The sequence below is a fragment of the Salvelinus sp. IW2-2015 genome, linkage group LG20, assembly GCF_002910315.2.
Source record: "Salvelinus sp. IW2-2015 linkage group LG20, ASM291031v2, whole genome shotgun sequence".
NCBI classification, from domain to species: domain Eukaryota; kingdom Metazoa; phylum Chordata; class Actinopteri; order Salmoniformes; family Salmonidae; genus Salvelinus; species Salvelinus sp. IW2-2015.
In genome coordinates, this window is record NC_036860.1 from 79,495,051 (window position 1) to 79,518,322 (window position 23,272).

At 41.9% G+C, this 23,272-nt stretch overlaps 2 protein-coding genes and 1 pseudogene across 2 annotated transcripts in view; 1 reads left to right on the plus strand and 2 right to left on the minus strand.

Moving 5' to 3' along the window:
• The window catches only part of LOC111980140 (potassium channel subfamily T member 2-like), a 78,493-nt pseudogene extending 69,581 nt beyond the window's left edge, over positions 1-8,912 (minus strand).
• A 5,078-nt stretch (positions 8,913-13,990) lies between these two features.
• qtrt1 (queuine tRNA-ribosyltransferase 1) lies at positions 13,991-18,193 on the minus strand. Its single transcript, XM_024010926.2, has 9 exons — positions 17,860-18,193; positions 16,811-16,879; positions 16,391-16,529; positions 16,076-16,270; positions 15,715-15,853; positions 15,509-15,584; positions 15,196-15,305; positions 14,738-14,822; positions 13,991-14,660 (listed from the first exon to the last, which is right to left on the minus strand). Exons 1-9 carry the CDS (start codon positions 18,145-18,147, stop codon positions 14,508-14,510), a joined length of 1,254 nt encoding a protein of 417 aa, XP_023866694.1. The 5' UTR covers positions 18,148-18,193; the 3' UTR covers positions 13,991-14,507.
• Positions 18,194-18,439: 246 nt separating this feature from the next.
• dnm2a (dynamin 2a) overlaps positions 18,440-23,272 on the plus strand; it is a 42,903-nt gene continuing 38,070 nt past the window's right edge. Inside the window, 2 exon segments of the mRNA XM_070449704.1 lie at positions 18,440-18,509; positions 18,634-18,920. Coding sequence (XP_070305805.1) covers positions 18,760-18,920 — 161 coding nt within the window. The 5' untranslated portion in view covers positions 18,440-18,509; positions 18,634-18,759.

Consider the following 23,272-nt stretch of genomic DNA (forward strand, 5'->3'; position numbering starts at 1 on the left):
ATTATACAGTATTATTATAATACAGAGTATGGTGGCAACCCAACATTATACAGTATTATTATATACAGAGTATGGAGGCAGCCCCAACATTATACAGTATTATTATGAATCAGAGTATGGAGGCAGCCCCAGCATTATACAGTATTATTATAAACAGAGTATGGAGCACCCCAGTACTATACAGTATTATTATAATACAGAGTTTGAGCAGCCCCAGCATTATACAGTATTATTATAATACAGAGTATGGAGGCAGCCCAACATTATACAGTATTATTATGAATCAGAGTATGGAGGCAGCCCCAACATTATACAGTATTATTATAACACAGAGTATGGAGGCAGCCCCAACAATATACAGTATTATTATAATACAGAGATATGGAGGCAGCCCCAACATTAACAGTATTATTATGATACAGAGTATGGAGCAGCCCCAGCATTATACAGTATTATTATGATACAGAGTATGGAGGCGGCCCCAGACATATACAGTATTATTATAATACAGAGTATGGAGGCAGCCACAGCATTATACAGTATTATTATAATACAGAGTATGGAGGCAGCCCCAACATTATACAGTATTATTATGATACAGAGTATGGAGGCAGCCCCAACATTATACAGTATTATTATAATGCAGAGTATGGAGGCAGCCCCAACATTATACAGTATTATTATAATACAGAGTTTGGAGGCAGCCCAGCATTATACAGTATTATTATAATACAGAGTATGGAGCAGCCCCAACATATACAGTATTATTATGATACAGAGTATGGAGGCAGCCCCAACATTATACAGTATTATTATAATGCAGAGTATGGAGCAGCCCCAACATTATACAGTATTATTTATACAGAGTATGGAGGCAGCCCCAACATTATAGAGTATTAATTATGATATAGAGTATGGAGGCAGCCCCAACATTATACAGTATTATTATGATACAGAGTATGGAGGCAGCCCCAACATTATACAGTATTATTATAATACAGAGTATGGAGGCAGCCCCAACATTATACAGTATTATTATGATTATAGAGTATGGAGGCAGCCCCAACATTATACAGTATTATTATGATACAGAGTATGGGGGCAGCCCAACATTATACAGTATTATTATATACAAGAGTTGGAGGCAGCCCCAGCATTATACAGTATTATTATGGATAGAGTTTGGGGCAGCCCCAACATTATACAGTATTATTATGATATAGAGTATGGGAGGCCAGCCCCAAACATTTATACATATTATTATGATACAGAGTATGGGGCAGCCCCAACATTATACAGTATTATTATATACAGAGTTGAGGCAGCCCCCAGCATTATTACAGTTACTTATTTCATGATATAGAGTATGGAGGCAGCCCAACATTATATCAGTATTATTATAATACAGAGTATGGTGGCAGCCCCAACATTATACAGTATTATTATGATACAGATATGGAGGCAGCCCAACATTATACAGTATTTATGTCATAGTATGGTGGCAGCCCCAAATTTACAGTATTATTATCGATACATAGTATGGAGGCAACCCCACACATTATACAGTATTATATATTACATAGTATGGGTGCAGCCCCAGTACCATACAGTATTATTATAATACAAGAGTATTGGTGGCAGCCCCAGACATTATACAGTAGTATTATAATACAGAGTATGGAGGCAGCCCCAACATTATACAGTATTATTATATAATACAGAGTATGGAGGCAGCCCCACATTATACAGTATTATTATATAATACAGAGTATGGAGGCAGCCCCAACATTATACAGTATTATTATGTACATAGTATGGTGGCAGCCCCAGTACCTACAGTATTATTATAAACAGAGTATGGAGGCAGCCCAACATTATCAGTATTTATTATAATACAGAGTATGGAGGCAGCCCCAACATTATACAGTATATTATGATACAGAGTATGGAGGCAGCCCCAAGCATTATACAGTATATTATATACAGAGTATGGAGGCAGCCCCCAGCATTATACTGTATTATTTATATACAGAGTATGGAGGCAGCCCCAGTACTATACAGTTATTATTATGATACAAGTATGAGGCAGCCCCATCATTATACAGTATTATTATAATTACGAGAGTATGGAGGCAGCCCAGTACTATATACAGTATTATTATAATACAGAGTATGGAGGCAGCCCAACATTATACAGTATTATTAAATAACAGTAATGGAGGCAGCCCAGCATATTACAGTATTTTATGATCAGAGTATCCCACTGGATGTTGAGAGGAGAGGAGAACACTAAACATATTTCATACATTAAACTGAGGACCAGGTGAGGTACAATCACACTGTTCTGATACACAGATTCCTACTAAGAGAGGGTGATATGGCACAGTATCTTGTACCTACAGAGAGGGAGACCCAACATTACACAACATATGAAACAGAGTATTCCCATGCTGGTGAGAGAAAGAACACACAACCAACGAGACAGCCAGGAGTCTGCCTAGGCTCTCTACCTCCCTGCTAATTTGTTTTCTGAATGAAGGCGCCTCCTCCGTCAGTCCCAGGCGCCGCCCGCCCAGCCCTCTCCTCTTTTGGTCTTATTAATTAGCTTGTTGGAGTTTATTTTTGTCATTAAAAAGTCAGGAACTGTTTAATTTGTCAAGGCTGAGCTGCGCCAGTAATCTGCCCACCGTGCCTCAGCTTCAGGGCTAAACATTGTGGATGATTAAAAAAACATCAACCAAATTATTCACATTAAAACTGTTTTTTTTTGTTTTACTTTGATGCAATGTTTACCTATGGTGTGTTGGAGGGTTTACCCAAAACCTTCACATCAATCAGGAAGCTCCATAGAGCTTTGTGGACTACGACACCCACAATGCCCCTCTCACTTCCACCACCTCCTCTCTCCCTGCCTCAGATCTGATCACAGACTCCATCTGTATCTCTRTATCACTCTSTTTGTACTATTCTCTCCCTCGTATCAACCATTGTGCTGCAGAATTCTCTGTAATGCTGGATTCCTTATCGGAGAATCACATTAGATTAGTTAATTTACAAGATGTAAAACCCATCACAGATCTAGATACTGAGCAGCAACAGATCACTACCTCAAAGTGATCAGGGAGAAKCACACTATGAATATTAGCAGTTTCAATGGCTACTAATCATGTTCCGGTTCTTTCATCCTTGCMAAATTGAGCCTTGGAGAGAGGGCCAGAAGGAGCTGGAGYATTGGAAGAGAAAATAGCAGAGATGTGGGTGAGATTGAATGAGGGATGATGGGGGAAGAAGACAGTCAAAAAKAGATTTTGTCTTCAAGACAAAAAGCTCTCATTTGTATGATAATAGCAGACTTTGCTCCAAGCCCCACTGAGACTGGCTGCTGTGATGAGACTGTCTCATTCCACTCTAAACAATTCAGCCAAACAAGTCATACTGTGGGGGGATTCCTTTCCCTCTGTGTGTGTCATAAACTGTGTGTGTCTGTGTGTGTGTGTGTGTCATCCAACCTCAGACTGACAAGTGGGTGTTGGAGCGAAACATTGGCACTTGAATAGATTGCCATGCCATAGTGAGCGCCAAGCATGAAGGCTGCACAGACATTATTCTTGTTGTGTATAGACAACCATCAAACAAACACTTGATGAAGTATTAAGCTCTGGGTTGTGTACAAATGGTCCATCAAGTGCTTGATTCAAGACCATCACTGCTTTACGAATGAAAGGAAAATATCCTCGTCACTAGACAACTCCATAACCGCTCACATGGAACAACCAATGAGGGAGCAAGTCCAGCTCCCTTCACCTGACCTATACGATGATGATAGGTCAAACAAACGAGGGAAGTAATTGTAAAGGTTCACTCTGAGCTGAAAGGCAATAATCRGCAGAAAATAACAAGAGTTTACAGCTGTACTTCAAGCTGTAAACCCTTGTCTTTTGTGGTGATCATTGCATTTCAGCTCAGGATTGTCACGTTCGTTTAGAGAAGGATTGGACCAAGGTGCAGCGTGGTAAAACTCCTCACCAACTCCATTCTCCGGTATCCCTCCTCGCACTGTTCTGTTGAATCCCAGGCGGGCTCTGGCACTCTCCCTGGGTCGACCGACCACCTCTCTACCTCCTACCAGGTTGTCTCTGGTTCACACCTCGGCACCGCCAACCACCCCGTGTGCCCCATCCCCCCCCCAAAAATTGGTCTGTCCTTTGGGCTGTCTTTGTGGCCGCGAACCCTGGCGTCGTCGCTGTTGCTCCTTCGCTGCCTCCGCCTGCTTCCATGGCAGGCTTCTGTCTCCTGCCATGATTTCGTCCCACGTCCAGGATGTCCTCCACTCCTCCTGGGCATGCTGCTTGGTCCGTGGGTGGTGGGATCTTCTGTCATGTTCGTTTAGAGAAGGATTGGACCAAGGTGCAGCGTGGTAAGCGTACATCGTTTTATTAGATGAACACGAAACAAAAATAACAAACTACAACCGAACGTGAAGCTACAGTATATGCAGTGCAGAACGCAACTACACACAAACAAGATCCCACAAACTAAAGGTGGAAAAAAGGCTGCCTAAGTATRATCCCCAATCAGAGACAACGATAGACAGCTGCCTCTGATTGGGAACCATACCCRGCCAACAAAGAAATAGAAAAACTAGAATGCCCACCCAAATCACACCCCGACCTAACCAAATAGAGAAATAAAAAGGCTGTCTAAGGTCAGGGCGTGACAAGGATGAACGTTTACAATACTTGTGTCATATCTGSTAACAGAAGGTACTGTCTGTAACAATAATGTTCGCTGATAGTTGACAAATTAATATKTTTAGCATATCACAGCATAAACCATACAATAACACCACTGCAGTWGTTAAATTCAGAATTCAGAATCCAGACGAGAGGCCTTGAGCGGTAGCCTTGTAAGCCGMCTGATCTCGCGAGCTTACAGGAATGTTTGCCATGAGGCTACTTCAGTGGAGGTCTGAGCAGAGTATTTGTGGTGTGTGAAGACAAGAGGCACTCCAGCAATCAAAACAAACATGGMAAGGGGAGGAGGGAGTTCAAGGAGGGTAAAGTAACGACATGGTACTATGTGTTGAGGAAATAGTGGAGGGGGAAGAGGGTCCATGGGCGACGGAGTGGAGAGGGAGTTAAAGGGCTTCAGTACTGTGTGTTTTCCCAGAGCACAATGTGTGTGTATGTGAAAAAAGATAACTTATCCGTGCAAGCGTGTGTGTGCCTGGATGTGTGAACATGTGTGACTATGTACGTAGATGTGTGAACTTTCTCTGGTTGTGTGTGTGTGTGTGTGGTGAGTATGTGATTGTACGTGTGTGTGTGTGCATATGTAAGCATGTGTGTGAGGACCTTGTGTGAGTATGTACGTGTTTATTGTTTGCGTGTTGTGTGTGTGTGCGTGTATGTGTGTTGTGTGGTGTGTGTGTGTGTGTGGGTGTGTGTGTTGTGTGGTGGTGTGTGTGTGTGTGTGTGTGTGTGTGTGTGTGTGTGTGTGGTGTGTGTGTGTGTGGTGTGTGTGTGTGTGGTGTGTGTAAGTGTGTGTGTGTGTGTGTGTAAGTGTGTGTGTGTGTGTGTAAGTGGGAGAGTGTGTGAAGCGGTTTGAATTATAGAGGGCAAACATTGTGACATGCGGGACAAACTGTCTGTGATTCAGCTTGGGAATTAAGGTGTCTGTCACCATTAATCAGCCGACTCTCTTCTGCACCGCGTCCATTTTTTACCTGGTAATACTCCCACAGCCATTGGGATCAACACCATGAATCAGGATAGGATAAAATGCCCTGCATTCCTCCTTCTCGCTTTCATCCTGTCTCTATCTTTCTCTCACTCTTTTTCTCACTAACTCTCTCTCACACGACCTCGCACGCACGCACGCACGCACGCACGCACACACACACACACACACACACACACAAGCCCTTACATTCCCATCACCACATCAGCTTCAAACATCATTTAGTCACTTTTGTGTGTGAGAGTGTGTCTGCTGCCACATTCAACAAAGAGGAGTGCAGAGTGAACATGAAGAGATCCCACAGTGTCGCTCGGAGCAGCACTGTGCCTGCTGAAGCCTTTGGAGTGATGAGCACCCTGCCATCTCCAAAACACTACAGCAGGGAATACATTATACATAAGTAGTACAACAATGTGCTCTCTCTGGGAGCAGCAGTTGAAGCACATCTGCTCAGTGTTCCTGGAAGCTCTCAGCCATGCAGACAATGGGGACAGTCCTGATGTTTATGGCCCCCATGTTCCCCACTTAATGTCCACTTTGTTTCTGTCACATGCATTTTYCATCCTCCTCCTCAGACATTTGGCTACGGTGTTTTAGTTAATACCAAGAAGACTGATCTTCTATTCTTTCTAGGGGTTGGATGGACAGATATCTATGTAGATCACATTCTATCCGCATTCCGAAGAAAGGAAAGTGTCTCCCAAGACAACCTTGGCTTTCACCACTGAACTGTAACCAGGATGGATCTTTCTCCCCATCTGAGTGAGGTTACACATTACAAGAGGCTACTGGTGAGAGGATGACCATGCACAGACCACAAGGCCTGTACTTCACACTTAACAATAAGACCTTTGGGAGTTCATGGGAAATAATAGTATTGTAAGTGAAGCTAGGGTCTTTTTCAGCTCTGAGAGACAAATACGATTATAACACCCCATTTGTGACATATCTCAGATATTGTTTCAGTAATGTTATAGCATTACTGTTTATTTTTGCGACCAGGGCCATTCAACCGTAGTATTACTGCCTCTGTAGTATTGGATAACGTTGATTAAATGGAAGCCTTCTTCAACCCTTTTTATACTGAACAAAAATATAAACGCAACATGTAACAATTTCAAAGATTTTACTGAGTTACAGTTCATGGGAGGAAATCAGTCAATTGAAATACATTCATTTGGCCCTAATCTATGGATTTCACATGACTGGGCAGGAGCGCAGCCATGAGTGGGTCTGGGAGGGCATAGGCCCACCCACATGGGAGCCAGGTCCACCCACCGGGGAGTCAGGCCCAGCCAATCAGAATGAGTTTTCCACACAAAGGAGCTTTATCACAGACAGAAATACTCCTCAGCCGGATGTGGAGGTCCTGGGCTGGCGTGGTTACACGTGGTCTGCGGTTGTGAGGCCAGTTGGATGTACTGCCAAATTCTCTAAAACGACGTTGTCGGCCACTGATGATCGAGATATGAACATTCAATTCTCTGTCAACAGCTCTGTTGGGCATTCCTGCAGTCAGCATGCTAATTGCACATTCCCTCAACACTTGAGACATCTGTGGCATTGTGTTGTCTAACAAAACTTCACATTTTAGAGTGGCATTTTATTGTCCCCAACGCAAGGTGCACCTGTGTAATGATCATGCTGTTTAATCAGCTTCTTGATTTGCCACACCGGTCTGGTGGATGAATTATCTTGGCAAAGGAGAAATGTTCACTAATAGGGATGTAAACAAATTTGTGCACCAAATTTGAGAGAAATAAGCTTTAAGTGCATATGGAACATTTCTGGGATCTTTTATTTCAGCTCATGAAAAATGGGACAAACACTTTACATGTGCGTTTATATTTTTGTTCAGTTCATACAGTCTTCTTAAATTATGTGATTTTAAACACCCACTCAGGAGGAAGACCACAAGCAAGTGTTTTGGTGCAGGTTAGTGTTTTTCGTCATGAATTTTGACTTCGCAGCTGGCCTATCTATCGGAAATCGCTCAGTTATGCCTCCAGGACAAAACTCATCCCAATAAAAACGTGAACCTGCTCTTTTGGTCCTCATTTCTCACCTACCAACCAGGGGTCCAGTTGTGAAATGGTGGTTCAGTATTGCATTAGTCCCTATAATTAAATATCCACACCAAGTGTGGCAAGCATACCCATATTAATAAATATRCATGGGGAAACCATAACAAATACATTATCCTGAAAATGGATGGTTAAGTACAGGGTAATCGACACTCTTGGTAGGGCCATATGTTCTGCTTTTGGAACAGCCCTGACCATACCTAGCCAGGGTAAAGAAAGGGAGCATGATAAGTCAACCCAATCTAAGGCTTGATAAATAATAGATAGGTGGTATAATGACTAAATGAATGGCTGCCAGAGGCTCACATTACTACCTAATTATTAACACTTTCCCAAATGTACGTTCATAATTATTCATATCAAAATGGATTTGCCATGCCTGACTTCCACGCATGGACAAGATGCATAGCTGAAAAAACGTAATGCATATGCAAACACACGCATGCACACACACACAAGCATTAACATAGAGTCTGTGCATTTAGTTCAGTCTTTTCCATTATGAAACCTGTTGCTGCTGCACAGTGGCTCGTTGTAGCCTATCCTCTTTCACAGCGCCATCAACAGAGCCAGATCAATAAAAAATGACATTATTACCGTAGCCTACGTTCTCTTTTTTTGGTTGCGATGGCAACGGCAAAAATTAATTTCTTAGCTTAGGTGAGGGACTGCAAATTACGATAATTTAACTTGTGAGCAATTACAGGGTACCATGGGTAGGCTAGATTGTTGTGCGCCAACACAGGTTTCTTCTGAATAAACAAGTTGGAATAGATTTCCTACCTGTCATCAGCCTGCCAGTCACCCAGCAACAGGTCTCGGAACCGGTACCGTGGAGGCAGCGGAGCACCTCCTTCTCCAGCCTACCTACCATGGTCCTCTCCTGAGCGCCGAACACACCAGCGCACAATGCCAGAGATTGAGACGCGAACAAACAGAGACGCCTCTAAGAGGCTTATCAAAATCAACTACTCTTTTGTTATTCAACTTCCAAATAACACATACCTGTATGAGCACCCTAAAATGTTGTTAATTTATTACTGACAATGTAATATCTTCTGCAACAGCGAGGATGCTCCGCCGTGACATGCACGCGAGTACTTTTGGCTTGACAGGATGCGGAGCAACTGGTTGTCTCTTTGAACACCGCTGGCTCCTTATGGACGCTGCGAAAGCAGACCCATTTGCTCGAACAATTACATACTCTGAGTCTACGAGCAGTAGGTTACGAGCCCAAATCCCTGCAGGGCACATTTTAAATACTGAACAGCTAATCATATTTGCATGAGCTTTATAGTGATGTGTTGTCGTTTTATTGAAGATGCCTTGTTTATTTATTAATTTATTCAGATCATGCTCAATTCTTGTTAATGTAAGCTCAATAAACCATTATGAGTCATATGCGATATTAAATTATTCAATTTAGAGACCTAATTTCTCTATATACTTTCAAATGACTAAACCAAATAAAAACTGTGTAGAAATGATAATGGACTTATATCATACCGTTTATTGACTGTCCCGCTCGCTAATCATCACTGTGCTGTCAATGGACCTACAGTTGAAGACGCAAGTTTACATACACCTTAGCCAAATACATTTAAACTCAGTTTTTCACAATTCCTGACATTTAATCCTAGTAAAAAATCCCTGTCTTAAATCAGTTAGGATCACCACTTTATTTTAAGAATGTGAAATGTCAGAATAATAGTAGAGAGAATTATTTATTTGAGCTTTTATTTATTTTCATCACATTCCCAGTGGGTCATTAATTTACATACACTCAATTAGTATTGGTAACATTGTCTTTAAATTGTTTAACTTTGGGTCAAACGTTTCGGGTAGCCTTCCACAAGCTTTCCACAATAATTGGTGAATTTTGGCCCATTCCTCCTGAAGAGCTGGTGTAACTAAGTCAGGTTTGCAGGCCTCTTGCTCAGACACGCTCTTTCAGTTCTACCCACACATTTTCTATAGGACTGAGTCAGGGCTTTGTGATGGCCACTCCAATACCTTGACTTTGTTGTCCTTAAGCCATTTTGCCACAACTTTGGAAGTATGCTTGGGGTCATTGTCCAGTTGGAAGACCCTTTTGCGACCAAGCTTTAACTTCCTGACTGATGTCTTGAGATGTTGCTTCATATATCCACATAATTTTCCTACCTCATGATGCCATCTATTTTGTGAAGTGCACCAGTCCCTCCTGCAGCAAAGCACCCCACAACATGATGCTGCCACCCCGTGCTTCACGGTTGGGATGGTGTTCTTCGGCTTGCAAGCCTCTCCCTTTTCCTCCAAACATAACGATGGTCATTATGGCCAAACAGTTCTATTTTTGTTTCATCAGGAAAAAAAGTAGGATCTTGTCCCCATGTGCAATTGCAAACCATAGTCTGTCTTTATCGCGGTTTTGGAGCAGTGGCTTCTTCCTTGCTGAGCGGCCTTTCAGGTTATGTCGTATAGGACCGTTTTACTGTGGATATAGATACTTCTGTACCTGTTTCCTCCAGCATCTTCACAAGGTCCTTTGCTGTTGTTCTAGGATTGATTTGCACTTTTTGTACCAAAGTAAGTTAATCTCTAGGAGACAGAACGCATCTCCTTCCTGAGCGGTGTGACGGCTGCGTGGTCCCATGGTCTTTATACTTGCGTACTATTGTTTGTACAGATGAACGTGGTACCTTCAGGTGTTTGGAAATTGCTCCCAAGGATGAACCAGACTTGTGGAGGTATACAATTTGTTTTCTGAGGTCTTGGCTGATTTCTTTTGATTGTCCCATAATGTCAAGCAAAGAGGCACTGAGTTTGAAGGTAGGACTTGAAATTCATCCACAGGTACACCTCCAATTGACTCAAATGATGTCAATTAGCCTATCAGAAGCTTCTAAAGCCATGACATCATTTAATCGAATTTTCCAAGCTGTTTAAAGGCACAGTCAACTTAGTGTATGCAAACTTCTGACCCACTGGAATTGTGATACAGTGAATTAGAAGTGAAATAATCTGTCTGAAAACAATTGTTGGAAAAAGAACTTGTGTCATGCACAAAGTAGATGTCTTAACTGACTTGCCAAAACTATAGTTTGTTAACAAGAAATTTGTAGAGTGGTTGAAAAACGAGTTTTAATGACTCCAACCTAAGTGTATGTAAACTTCCGACTTCAACTGTACATTCATACCATTTCTTGACTGTCCAGCTCGATAATAGGCTAATCCCCAAACATTCAGAGAGCACAGAACATTCCCAAAACGATGGATAGTCAAATATTTTTTTCAAAATTTGACTACAAGGAAATATAACATATTTTCAATGCGGCCCTCTGGACCTTGTTGAAGACCGAATGCGGCCCTCTGGACCTTGTTGAAGACCGAATGCGGCCCTCTGGACCTTGTTGAAGACCGAATGCGGCCCTCTGGACCTTGTTGAAGACCGAATGCGGCCCTCTGGACCTTGTTGAAGACCGAATGCGGCCCTCTGGACCTTGTTGAAGACCGAATGCGGCCCCTGGGGCAAAATGAGTTAGACCCCCCTGGTCGTTGGTTTTTACCAAAGTGCATTAAGAAACAGTTAAGTTGTATTTGTTCACACTTGGTCGATTCTGCATGGCGTGCCAATTGTTATGCAGGCAACTGTGCAAAATAAATAACTGTGCAGCTGTGTACAGTCGTGTCCAAAAGTTTTGAGAATGACACAAATATTAATTTCCACAAAATGTGCAGCTTTCGTGTCTCTAGATATTTTTGACAGATGTTACTATGGAATGCTGAAGTATAATTACAAGCATTTCACAAGTGTCAAAGGCTTTTATTGACAATTACATGAAGTTGATGCAAAGAGTCAATATTTGCAGTGTTGACCCTACAATTTTTTTTTCAAGACCTCTGCAATCCGCCCTGGCATGCTGTCAATTAACTTCTGGGCGACATCCTGACTGATGGCAGCCCATTCTTGCATAATCAATGCTTGGAGTTTGTCAGAATTTGTGGGTTTTTGTTTGTCCACCCGCCTCTTGAGGATTGACCACAAGTTCTCAAAGGGATTAAGGTCTGGGGAGTTTCCTGGCCATGGACCCAAAATATTGATGTTTTGTTCCCCGAGCCACTTAGTTATCACTTTTGCCTTATGGCAAGGTGCTCCATCATGCTGAAAAATGATTTTTTGGTCACCAAACTGTTCCTGGATGGTTGGGAGAAGTTGCTCTCGGAGGATGTGTTGGTACCATTCTTTATTCATGGCTGTGTTCTTAGGCCAAATTGTGAGTGAGCCCACTCCCTTGGCTGAGAAGCAACCCCACACATGAATGGTCTCAGGATGCTTTACTGTTGGCATGACACAGTACTGATGCTAGCGCTCACCTCGTTTTCTCCGGGCAAGCTTTTTTCCAGATGCCCCAAACAATCGGAAAGGGGATTCATCAGCGAAAATGACTTTACCCCAGTCCTCAGCAGTCCAATCCCTGTACCTTTTGCAGAATATCAGTCTGTCCCTGTTGTTTTTCCTGGAGAAAAGTGGCTTCTTTGCTGCCCTTCTTGACACCAGGCCATCCTCCAAGTCTTTGCCTCACTGTGCATGCAGATGCACTCACACCTGCCAGCTGCCATTCCTGAGCAAGCTCTGTACTGGTGGTGCCTCGATCCCGCAGATGAATCAACTTTAGGAGACGGTCCTGGCGCTTGCTGGACTTTCTTGGGCGCCCTGAAGCCTTCTTCACAACAATTGAACCACTCTCCTTGAAGTTATTGATGATCCGATAAATGGTTGATTTAGGTGCAATCTTACTTGCAGCAATATCCTTGCATGTGAAGGCYTTTTTTGTGCAAAGCAATGATGACGGCACGTGTTTCCTTACAGGTAACCAGGATTGACAGAGGAAGAACAATGATTCCAAGCACCACCTTCCTTTTGAAGCTTCCAGTCTTTTATTCGAACTCAACCAGCATGACAGAGTGATCACCAGCCTTGTCCTCGTCAACACTCACACCTGTGTTAACGAGAGAATCACTGGCATGGTGTGAGCTGGTCCTTTTGTGGCAGGGCTGAAATGCAGTGGAAATGTTTTTTGGGGATTCAGTTCATTTGCATGGCAAAGAGGGACTTTTCAATTAATTGCAATTCATCTGATCACTCTTCATAACATTCTGGAGTATATGCAAATTGCCATCATACAAACTGAGGCAGCAGAGTTTGTGAAAATTCATATTTGTGTTCTCTTAGAGAATTCATCCAATAGGWCTACAATATCCCATAAAATAATCTAATTCAAGTGACACGCAAAGACTTAGGTAAAAATGTGATTGTCMACCGTGTTGATTCATTAAAGAATAACTTGCTCATTACTATTACATGTTTATTATTATATGTTTAGCATGATAAACTAATAACTGACAGGTATTAACAATTACAACCCATGTATAAACTATGTAGCCTATACAGGGTGCCTTTATTTAAAGATCTTGTCTCTCAACTAGAGGYAACAGGTGCTTTTACAACTGCAATGTAGCCTATTAAAGCTTTAATTAGATGTCTTACAATGAAAAACTGAAACAGAAAGGACCTCAATTTCTAACAGAATAACAGGAACCAATCAAACAAAAAAATATTGCCTATTGTTTTCCAATGTGTCTTTGATCCTGGTGTGCTTCAATGGCAGATTATGACCACCCTATTATTCTCTGTCCTCCGACTGTCTTGACTGCTGGAACTCATTGTATTGGGTGTCATTTTTTGTTTGAGAAAGTAGCACTTCGGAGACACAGGAAATTGTGATCCCCTAAGCCACTTCCTTGAGAATTGGTTTGCCACTACTCTGTCTGCCCTCAGCATGCAAATCTGACTAAACCATACATGCTCTACTTCTCTGCTTTTGAACCAAACTGGGTGGGTATAATTCCCATTCCTTCCTATGAAACKTCTCCAGCATGTCAACTAAACAGATGGTGTAATCTGGCTCACGTGCATTTTCATCAGGTTTAGAATATTTTTGCCCTCTAGTGGCCCAAAGTCAAAAGCACACAAATGTGGGTTCCTGTGTCCTCATCTCTTGCACAACAAAACAGAACTCAATTATAGAAATGTATTYGCTTCCTCCTGCTGGTAAAGGTCGATAATAAGCCCTAGGAAATGTTCMGAATCTCTCTAATTGTTAGTTTATGACCACATTTCTGTGTTAGAAGTCATGCATGGAATTTAAAGAGGGTGGGCCGCTGGTCTGTAGCCATGGTAACAACTAAAAGTGTCTGAATATATCAGARGAGACAGTTCCTGGACTTCAACAACACTACTCCACTCCTACATTATCATACACTGAAAAGGTCTGCAGTGAAAACTGGATGTCACAAAAGTACTGTATGTCTGACAGGAGTTGAAAGCAGTACAATGTAAATTCATAACTTTCAACAGAATGTTTAGCATATAAATGACAAAAAAAAAATACCCGTACTGTAACAAAACATGAACGTAACAATCATAAAGACAGTAAAATATTCAGGCACATCACYGTCATTGAACCATTCAGTAATAAGTCTGACAGAATATACAGGCAGAAGCAATTACCCAAGTGAAGCATAAAAGTAGAAAAAGCGATTTCATAACAAGCAAAACAATTTTAAAAAAGGAGATCTGATTTCTCATATAAAAGGTCTTATTGGCCATTTCAGAGGAAGTCCCAGGCTGTGTAAAGCAGTTTAATTCAATGTGATGTTGACTGTTCCTAGAGCATCCACCGCCCAGCCTGGATACTGTTCAGGAGAGGGGAACATTCTCTTCATGAATGTCCTCACAAAGTCTGGGAAGCGACCATCTATGATGCTCTGTCTCATCGACCGCATCAGAGTGAGCTGGACGCAAAGATAGAGGATAAGGTTATTATCTCATCTATGGCAAATAGTAAGTAAACCATTGTAGAAACACAGACCTGGTAGGAGATGTTGTGGATGGTAATGTGATGCATGGCTGCGGTGTCACTCTTGAACAGAGCATGCAGATAKGCYCGACTGTGCCTGGAGTCATTGGGGAGCAAAAGAAAACCGATAATGTATTTAAAAAATAKATATATTTAAMCTTTATTTAACTAGGCAAGTCAGTTATATTATTGACAATGATGGTCTTGTTCAGGGGCAGAGCGACAGMTTTYTACCTTGTCAGCTCGGGGATTCRATCTAGCAACCTTKCGGTTACTGGCCCAAYGCTCTAACCACTAGGCTACCTGCCGCCCCATGAGAAAACAATCCTCAGAATCATTCAGCCTACAACTAAAAACWTCCATTGAAGAGAAYTKAGATTTGTAAACCAGTTTCTCTAACCCCTACAAACTCCATTCCTTCAACCCTCCGTATTCTGTCCCTCAGTRTACCAGGGTTAATATRCCTTTACCTCCTGCAGGTGGGGCACTGGCAGTCTGGGTCTATTGCCTGTAGATCCTTGGCAAACTGCTTCTTGGTAATCGTCAGAGATCCCCACGGGACCAGKGCTGAGCCAAACCTCTGGGATGAAAGGAAGAAGATCACTTCATTATCATCATAACCATAATCATCAACATAATCATTATRAAGAAAGTAGTACTGCTATGGACTAAATTATAAAAGAAGCTATTGGGTATCTCTGCAATGGTGATAAGAATACTTATTTTGAAGTAAATTAATAGAGAGTAGGTGACTCATAATATGTAAGAGAATGGAATACTTACTGCAGTGCGTGTTGGGAAGACACAGTCAAACATGTCACAACCCAGAGCAACACACACCACCAGGTCTACTGCATAACTGTGACCCAMAGCAAAACACATGAACCACATACATAAAAATATCTGTACGGCACAACAAAACATTTGCAACTTATGTCATTTATGCATGGAAATGTGCTGTTATAACATAAGGAAGATGGCAGCCATACCCAACCCCCATGAGGTAGCGAGGCTTCTCCCGAGGCAGGTGGTCTGTGCTGAGTGTCACCATCCTCCAGAAATCATCCTTCTCYTCACCTCCGCTCAGCCCACCGATAGCAAAGCCAGGAACATCCCGTTTTGTCATTTCTGTAAAAAGCACAGGAACAGAAAAAAAATTAAAATAATGTATCCTCTGGAAATAAGTAAATTTTACATCAGATAATGTATTTTTCATTAGCTCTTTTCCACTGTATTTCCAAAATAAGATGTTAAACTAATTAGCTAATTGGCATGAAGACAGAGCAATTTGCTGTGCTGAATGGCTTTGAGGGAGGATAGACATAGATGAAACAGGGGGGAACATCTTACCGTCTAGACAGGCTTTGCGCAGCTCTGCGTTCAGGCCCCCCTGGATGATGGCAAACAGGTTCTGTCTATCTGGATTCTTATTGGCTGCAATGCAGCGGTCCAGCCAGCGAATCGATCTCCACGTAGCCTCCTCCACCCGCGGCCCAGTCACCGTACTGCTGACCACGTCATCCAACTGCATCATGATGTCTGACCCTGGACAAAACAGAAATGGTGCGATATTAAAATTAAGAACAGGAGTACTACCTGAAGTATAGTGGCTTTACTTTCCAGACTGATTCATTGGGAGTGGATACTGGATTGTGTCCTTCTTACCCAGACTGTTCTGTATGGCRATTGACTGCTCAGGACTCAGAAGGATCTCCTTCCCATCGTAAGGAGATTTGAACTTGACCCCCTCCTCAGTAACCTCAGATAGTTCAACAAGAGACACCATYTGAAAGCCCCCACTGTCCTATGTAGAAATGGTAGGGATTCAAGKAAAATTCCAACCAAAAACKATMTTTTGGTTTGTGTTTCAATAGTCCATCATTGACATACTGTAGTCCCAAAATGTTTTTCTTGWCAGCACTCAAGTTTTCAAGATATGTGACCTTCAAAATACAGAAATCYTCCCCATATGATGCATTTTGCATCATATGATGCTCACATATMTTGAAAAGCAGACATTTGGKTGAAAGAGAMCCTTGTTCWTTTTAGCCCACTTACGCAGTCAACACATTAGCTGATACTCACAGTCAAAAGGTTTCTTTTCCAGTTCATGAAGCCATGCAGGCCATTTGCTTTCTCAATCAGCTCAGGACCCTGTGATCGGACAGACAGACAACACCATCCTCACTGTCTGCAGCACACCAGACAMTGACAACAAAGAGCTGTCTACAAGGTCAATCATCTTTGATACACAATGTGAATAGCCCTAGCACCACTTAATGTAGCCCTTGATAATGACTCTCAGTGCCATTACATTACACATAAGAGTWATTGGACGAAGGCGTCTTCTATACAGGGGAGTTTTGTTAAGAGCCCTGAAGCTCAGTCTGAACATTAACACGCATCGCTTGCGGTACAGTTTTGGAAGCATAAGGACCTTATATCTTTCATATTAGCAATAAATAATAAAATAAAAAGTTACATTTATACACAGCTTTATAGGGTTATACACAGCTTTACAGCTTTTTGTCACTGAAAAACTATGTTGGCCGCAACTGTGTTAAAACAGTTAAAACAGTCTACAGTAAGTGAGTGTGAAATTATTTTGATGTGATATGAAAGTAGAGGGATTTATGTTTCTAGAACCGGACCGCAAGTGAGAATCAATTGTTTAGATGGAGTATTTGGCTGTTTTGGCTTCCTGAGCAAATTTGCCTTTAAAGTGCAAATCAGCAGTTGAAACAATAACAAAAAACCCTCTCCACCACTGTTGTAACCATTCTCAAATTCATAGACAGAGCTATGGATGCAAGGACTGACCATCCATGATATCAGAATTATAGCTTTGACCATGTTGAAGCTATACTGTGTTTGTTTACATTAACTTTGTTCACAAAGATTGGAGTAAAACAAAGTTATATTGTATATATTTTGGGGGGTATGACAGTTGAACTAAGCTCATGAGGCATTTATAAATTATATTCTTCAAGAATCAAAGGGTACATATCATTAATGTATAAATCCAAAAATGGATGTAGCAAATTCTGATTTCCCCTTTAAACAGAACATGTAAGGTCATTGGACTATAACGAGTAACGTTAGGCTCCTTTCTTACATTATTGGGCTACACTTACCGGCCTCATACCCAAGTGGTATGTGTTGCCAAGACAAATCTGACATCCCAGATCATCGAGTTGGTCCACAGTGATTCCCTTCATCGTGCCTTGTGTACCAACAGGCATGAACACTGGGGTGCTGACCGTACAGTGAGGRAGTGTGAGATCACAAGCCCTCGCTTTGGTCACTGGACATTCGGCGATGATTCGGAGAGCAAGAGGAGCAACGATKGAAACGGCTTTCTTGACAACCATGCCTTTTTCAAGGCTGCTCGTTGCAGCTACTCTGGCCAGGGACGCAGCCATGTTGTTGCACACAGACGACGTCAACAAGCACGTGACATACCGGAACTACAGTAATCTAATATGTGCATTGAGTTGTCAAAAATATGTCTTCATTACAATACTATTGACAGCAAACTCGTAGAAGCTATCCTTGCATGTCTTGTCATTTAATAATTGTATCATCAAGTATTAATTTGCCCATTGAAGCAATGTCCAGGGRTGAACACACCCCTTTGACGTTGAAAACAACTAGCCAATGAAAGGAGAGTGATTAGAGACAAGCAGTGAGATTGGCCAATTATTTAATTGACAGGAGGCGGTAGCCTTATCACCGGTTAGGTCGGATGTCGACTTGCCTGACCGGATGGTGGAAGTTTTGTTTTGTGAGTTTTCTATCCGTTTCGTTTGGTTCACTTTGAGTATTTTTCGTGTTTACAAGAACACGTTGTTGTAATCCCACTAAATTGGGAGTTACACAATTGTAAACAGCATATTTTCCTTTGACAGAGTGAAGACAGGGCGGCTTGAAAGGTGGAATTCAACACTTCGGAGTAACCCGAGCACCTTGCTAACTAGTAACGTTAACGTAGTAGGCTAACGTTAGTTGCAGAGGGGAGCCGATCCAACGAAACCATGGGGAACCGGGGGATGGAAGATTTGATCCCCCTTATCAACAAACTTCAGGACGCTTTCAGTTCCATCGGCCAGAGTTGTAACTTGGACCTACCGCAAATTGCTGTGGTCGGTGGGCAGAGTGCTGGAAAAAGCTCGGTCTTGGAAAATTTCGTTGGCAGGTTGGTGGTGCWCAAAGCTAACGTTAGCTAGACAGCTATTATATTTGTGGTTTAGCTCACTCAACTCAATTTGCAAAAGCTCCCTGAAGTCAACTTTTAGTAAGGAATTTCGCTAGCTAGATAACCAGTTGGTAAAGTTGTGAGATGATCCGTGATCCTAAACGGGTATTTTGTCACATACTCATTTACGCACTTGGCGTAAGCAAACAAAACAAAACGAAAGAGGAGGAACGAAATGTAGACGTTAGTTGCGACGTTTGCGTGGCAAGCCGGGGCGAATAACAAATGTTTCAAAGGAAATCGTGAGAAGTTGCCCGGAGGCACTGGTCTAGGTCCAGAAATCTTACATAGTAGTATATATTTACGTAAGGAAATGAAACAAAATGCAATAAATATGGACCAAATAACTTTGCTATCTAGCGTTTTGGGGCCAACTTGCTCCTGCAATAGTGTCAGCGGTTGTCAGCAGGGCCGAACACGGAAATCAGGCTACTTCAGTCGACTGATCAGTAGATTAGATTGATAACTTAATTATTTGTGTATTGTAGACTGTTCCCAGTACACATTGAATTGTTTTCCATTTAAGATGTATGTAATCTATAACTCTCTAGGTGACATGATGACATTACACAACAACAGAACACAACTAGCTACAGTAGCTGCTTTTTTCAGTCTGACAGGCTATGTTGAGCATAATCTGTATGGAGTGTGGTCTAGACTTTAGGTATATGAAAAACATTTAGTTGAATATTAGGCTGCTTGTCCCCCTTTAATCCACTTAAATATGATGCCGCGCTTGGCAAGATGGGGTGCCACAAAGAGGCCAAGAACATTGGTTTCCCAGTGGTGTTTGCATAGGATCTGCTGTTATGTATAATTTATATACCCTTATGAATTTTATACCCTTTGCCTGGAAATAAAATAAAATATTACCGGTAGTTAGGCAATGTATCCTGCGTAAATGTTCTGTATAGTTTTGTGGGGTCCAAAGAACTCGTTTATAGTGGGTGAGTACAGAGATAATAGGTGGGTGTAGTGTAGACTGGAGAAAAATGTATTTTGTGTGATGTCACACTGGTGTTTAAGCCCNTATAACTCTCTAGGTGACATGATGACATTACACAACAACAGAACACAACTAGCTACAGTAGCTGCTTTTTTCAGTCTGACAGGCTATGTTGAGCATAATCTGTATGGAGTGTAGTCTAGAATTTAGGTATATGAAAAACATTTAGTTGAATATTAGGCTGCTTGTCCCCCTTTTAATCCACTTAAATATGATGCTGCGCTTGGCAAGATTGGATGCTACAAAGAGGCCAACAACATTGGTTTCCCAGTGGTGTTTGCATAGGATCTGCTGTTATGTATAATTTCTATACCCTTATGAATTTTATACCCTTTGCCTGTAAAAACAAAAAAATATTACCTGTAGTTAGGCACTGTATCCTGCGTAAATATACTGTATAGTTTTGTGGGGTCCAAAGAACTCGTTTATAGTGGGTGAGTACAGAGATAATAGGTGGGTGTAGTGTAGACTGGAGAAAAATGTATTTTGTGTGATGTCACACTGGTGTTTAAGCCCTTGAATGACTCCGTTCCATTACATTACACAAGTCATTGGAGGAAGGAGTTTTGTTGATATCCCCAACGCTCGGTCTGAACAGTAATGCCTTGATCACACTGACAGCGTCATTGCATTTTGGTACACCAGGAGTACATACATTTCCAATGGAACACTGCGTTTGCCTTGCAGCAGTGCGTTCTGTGTGGGGCATACGTTGGATTTATCAAAGGTATRCGTCCAACTGTACGCATAGACAGCTTGACAGAAATGTTAGCGGAAGGTGAATGTTAAACTTTTGTTGCACACATCCAGATGCTGCAAACCATTTTGCGCAAGTACACTGTAGGTGTGATCGAGGCGTAACGTGCATCGCTTGCGGTACGGTTTTGGAAGCATACGGACCTTATCTTTCATACCAGTGGGAAATCATTTTCTAAAGACGAAAGCATAAATTGTTATAGACCTTTTTTATAGGGTTATGGTTACTGTTCTCACAATGCCATATCTCCATGTTACAGCGCATGTTTATGTGAAACAGATGGACCACCTGTGATAATTAGCTATCTAGCATGCTATGAACACCTGTGTGTAACGGAAGATGGCTGCCAGAAACGTGTTGTCCCTGAAAAATACTGTCAGGTGCAACCGTGATAAAGCCTGTTAAAACATTGTATACTAAGTGTATGTTTTACATAGTGAAATGATATTGGTGTAACATTAAAAATAAAGGGCTTTATGATTCTAGAACCGTTTCGCAATTGAGAATCGATTCACGTTTAGATGGAGTTGTGGGTTGCCAGAGCCAGTCTACCTCCTGAAAATAACAACACAAGATCCTTGGACCTTAAGGAGTAACGGTAGTCTTCTTAAGAGTACATCTTGGGCTAACTGATGTTCTGCCCTTGTTTCAAAGGGAAACCTCGGTGTAGGCTTGTCTCCCACTGGTCTATTTATAAGTTCCATGCCACACCTGGAAATCGGCAGCGGGACAGGACCCACTATGCACAACCTATATTATGGCAGTCTATCACTAGGCTACAGCCTATACTTTTGTGTTGAACATAATAGCCTTGGGCCTAATACTTTCCCCCTATGAGGCTAATGAATGAAAATGTGTACTTTATACATGAGCTGCACCAGTTTTGTTAATTTATAATGCACTGACTGTCCCTCTCACTCACTAACCCAGTTTAGTATTGGCTCTGAGGAGACTGTTGGATAGGATGTGTGTATGATGTATAAACAGCAGGTGTGTACCTGGCCCTGTGGGKTCTGTCAWCATTTCCTATTTTCTCGCTAGCCTAGTCTGTTTTTAAACTAAAATKATCTATCRGCAAGAAATAGGMATTCAATAGAATTTCWCGACTATAGCATTGTGTTGACTCATACAGCTTATTGCAGAAATAGGCAACTCATCATTTCCACTTGAGTGCTTCCTCTTTCTCACCCCATTTGATTGTTTTCTATCGAACAGTAGAAATTCACAATCTCTCCTTGCCTGTTTGTGTTGTGTGCTCTAACCCACAGCCCTCTTTAACAGGCTGGTCCTGTCTCTGTCTCCCACATCAGCAGTGTGTGAGATCACCCTTCATATAAAGACACAAAACAAGCACCTATGAAAGCAGCTCGTTAAGCAGGTTTTCCCAGTTCAAAGACTCACTCAGAAGAATATGACACACACACACTTTACAGAAAACATCACACTGATACCTATCAGAATTATTTGTGAGGATAACACCAAGGAGAGTAGCCTTTGGGGCAGCAGGTAGCTAGTGGTTAGACCGTTGGGCCAGTAACCGAAAGGTTGCTAGATCGAATCCCTGAGCTGACAAGGTAAAAATATGTCCTTCTGCCCCTGAACAAGGCAGTTAACGCACTGTTCCTAGGCCATCATTGTAAATAAGAATTTGTTCTTAACTGACTTGCCTAGTTAAAAAAATAATAATAATACAAATCTGGGTGTTTGGAGTCATACCTTGTGGGATTGGTAATAATCTGAAAGATGTAGCGAGTCTCATTGCTTTAGGAGTTGGTCAGGTGGTTTAAGCATGTTCCAGTTAAGGTCATCTAGCAGGACAAATTCAGACTTAGTGTAAGGGGCCAGGAGAGAGCTTAGGGCAGGTAGGGTACAGGTTGGTGCTGATGGTGGCCAAAAACACCCAGCAGCGGTCAATGGAGCTATTTGAAAGTTTAATGCTTAAAACCAGCTAATTAAATTGTTTAGGGACAGACTTGGTGGAGACAAACGAGCACTGAAGGTGATCCTTGGTAAAAAAAAAATGCCACTCCACCACCTTTGGAAGATCTGTCTGTCTGTAAAAGGTTAAATTCAGTGTTCAAAACACTCTTTCTTAACCACGTCTCAGTAATGACCAACACATTTGGATTGGAGCTGTGAACCTACACTTTTAATTGATACATTTTAGGTAATAAGCTTCTATTGTTAATGTGCAAAAAACCCAGGCTTTTACGAGAGCAGAAATCAGTGAAACAGATATCAGTGCACAAGTCAGAATTGGGGCTAGCAACAGTAGATGGGCCAGGGTCTACATGCACATTTCCAGATATCATCAGCATTAATACAATCAGGGCATGGCAGAGGACAGGGAGAGCTCTGCAATGTTGATGTTTTATGACATTTGAATGTGCATCAGATGGCAACAAGATCATATTGTACAATTTCATCAGCTAACATGAATATAAAGCCGACGAGAGATGGATAGGATGGGATGCCAAGAGTCCATGTAACCAATAGAGTCAGAGTCCCGAGTGTGGGAACAAACAGTCT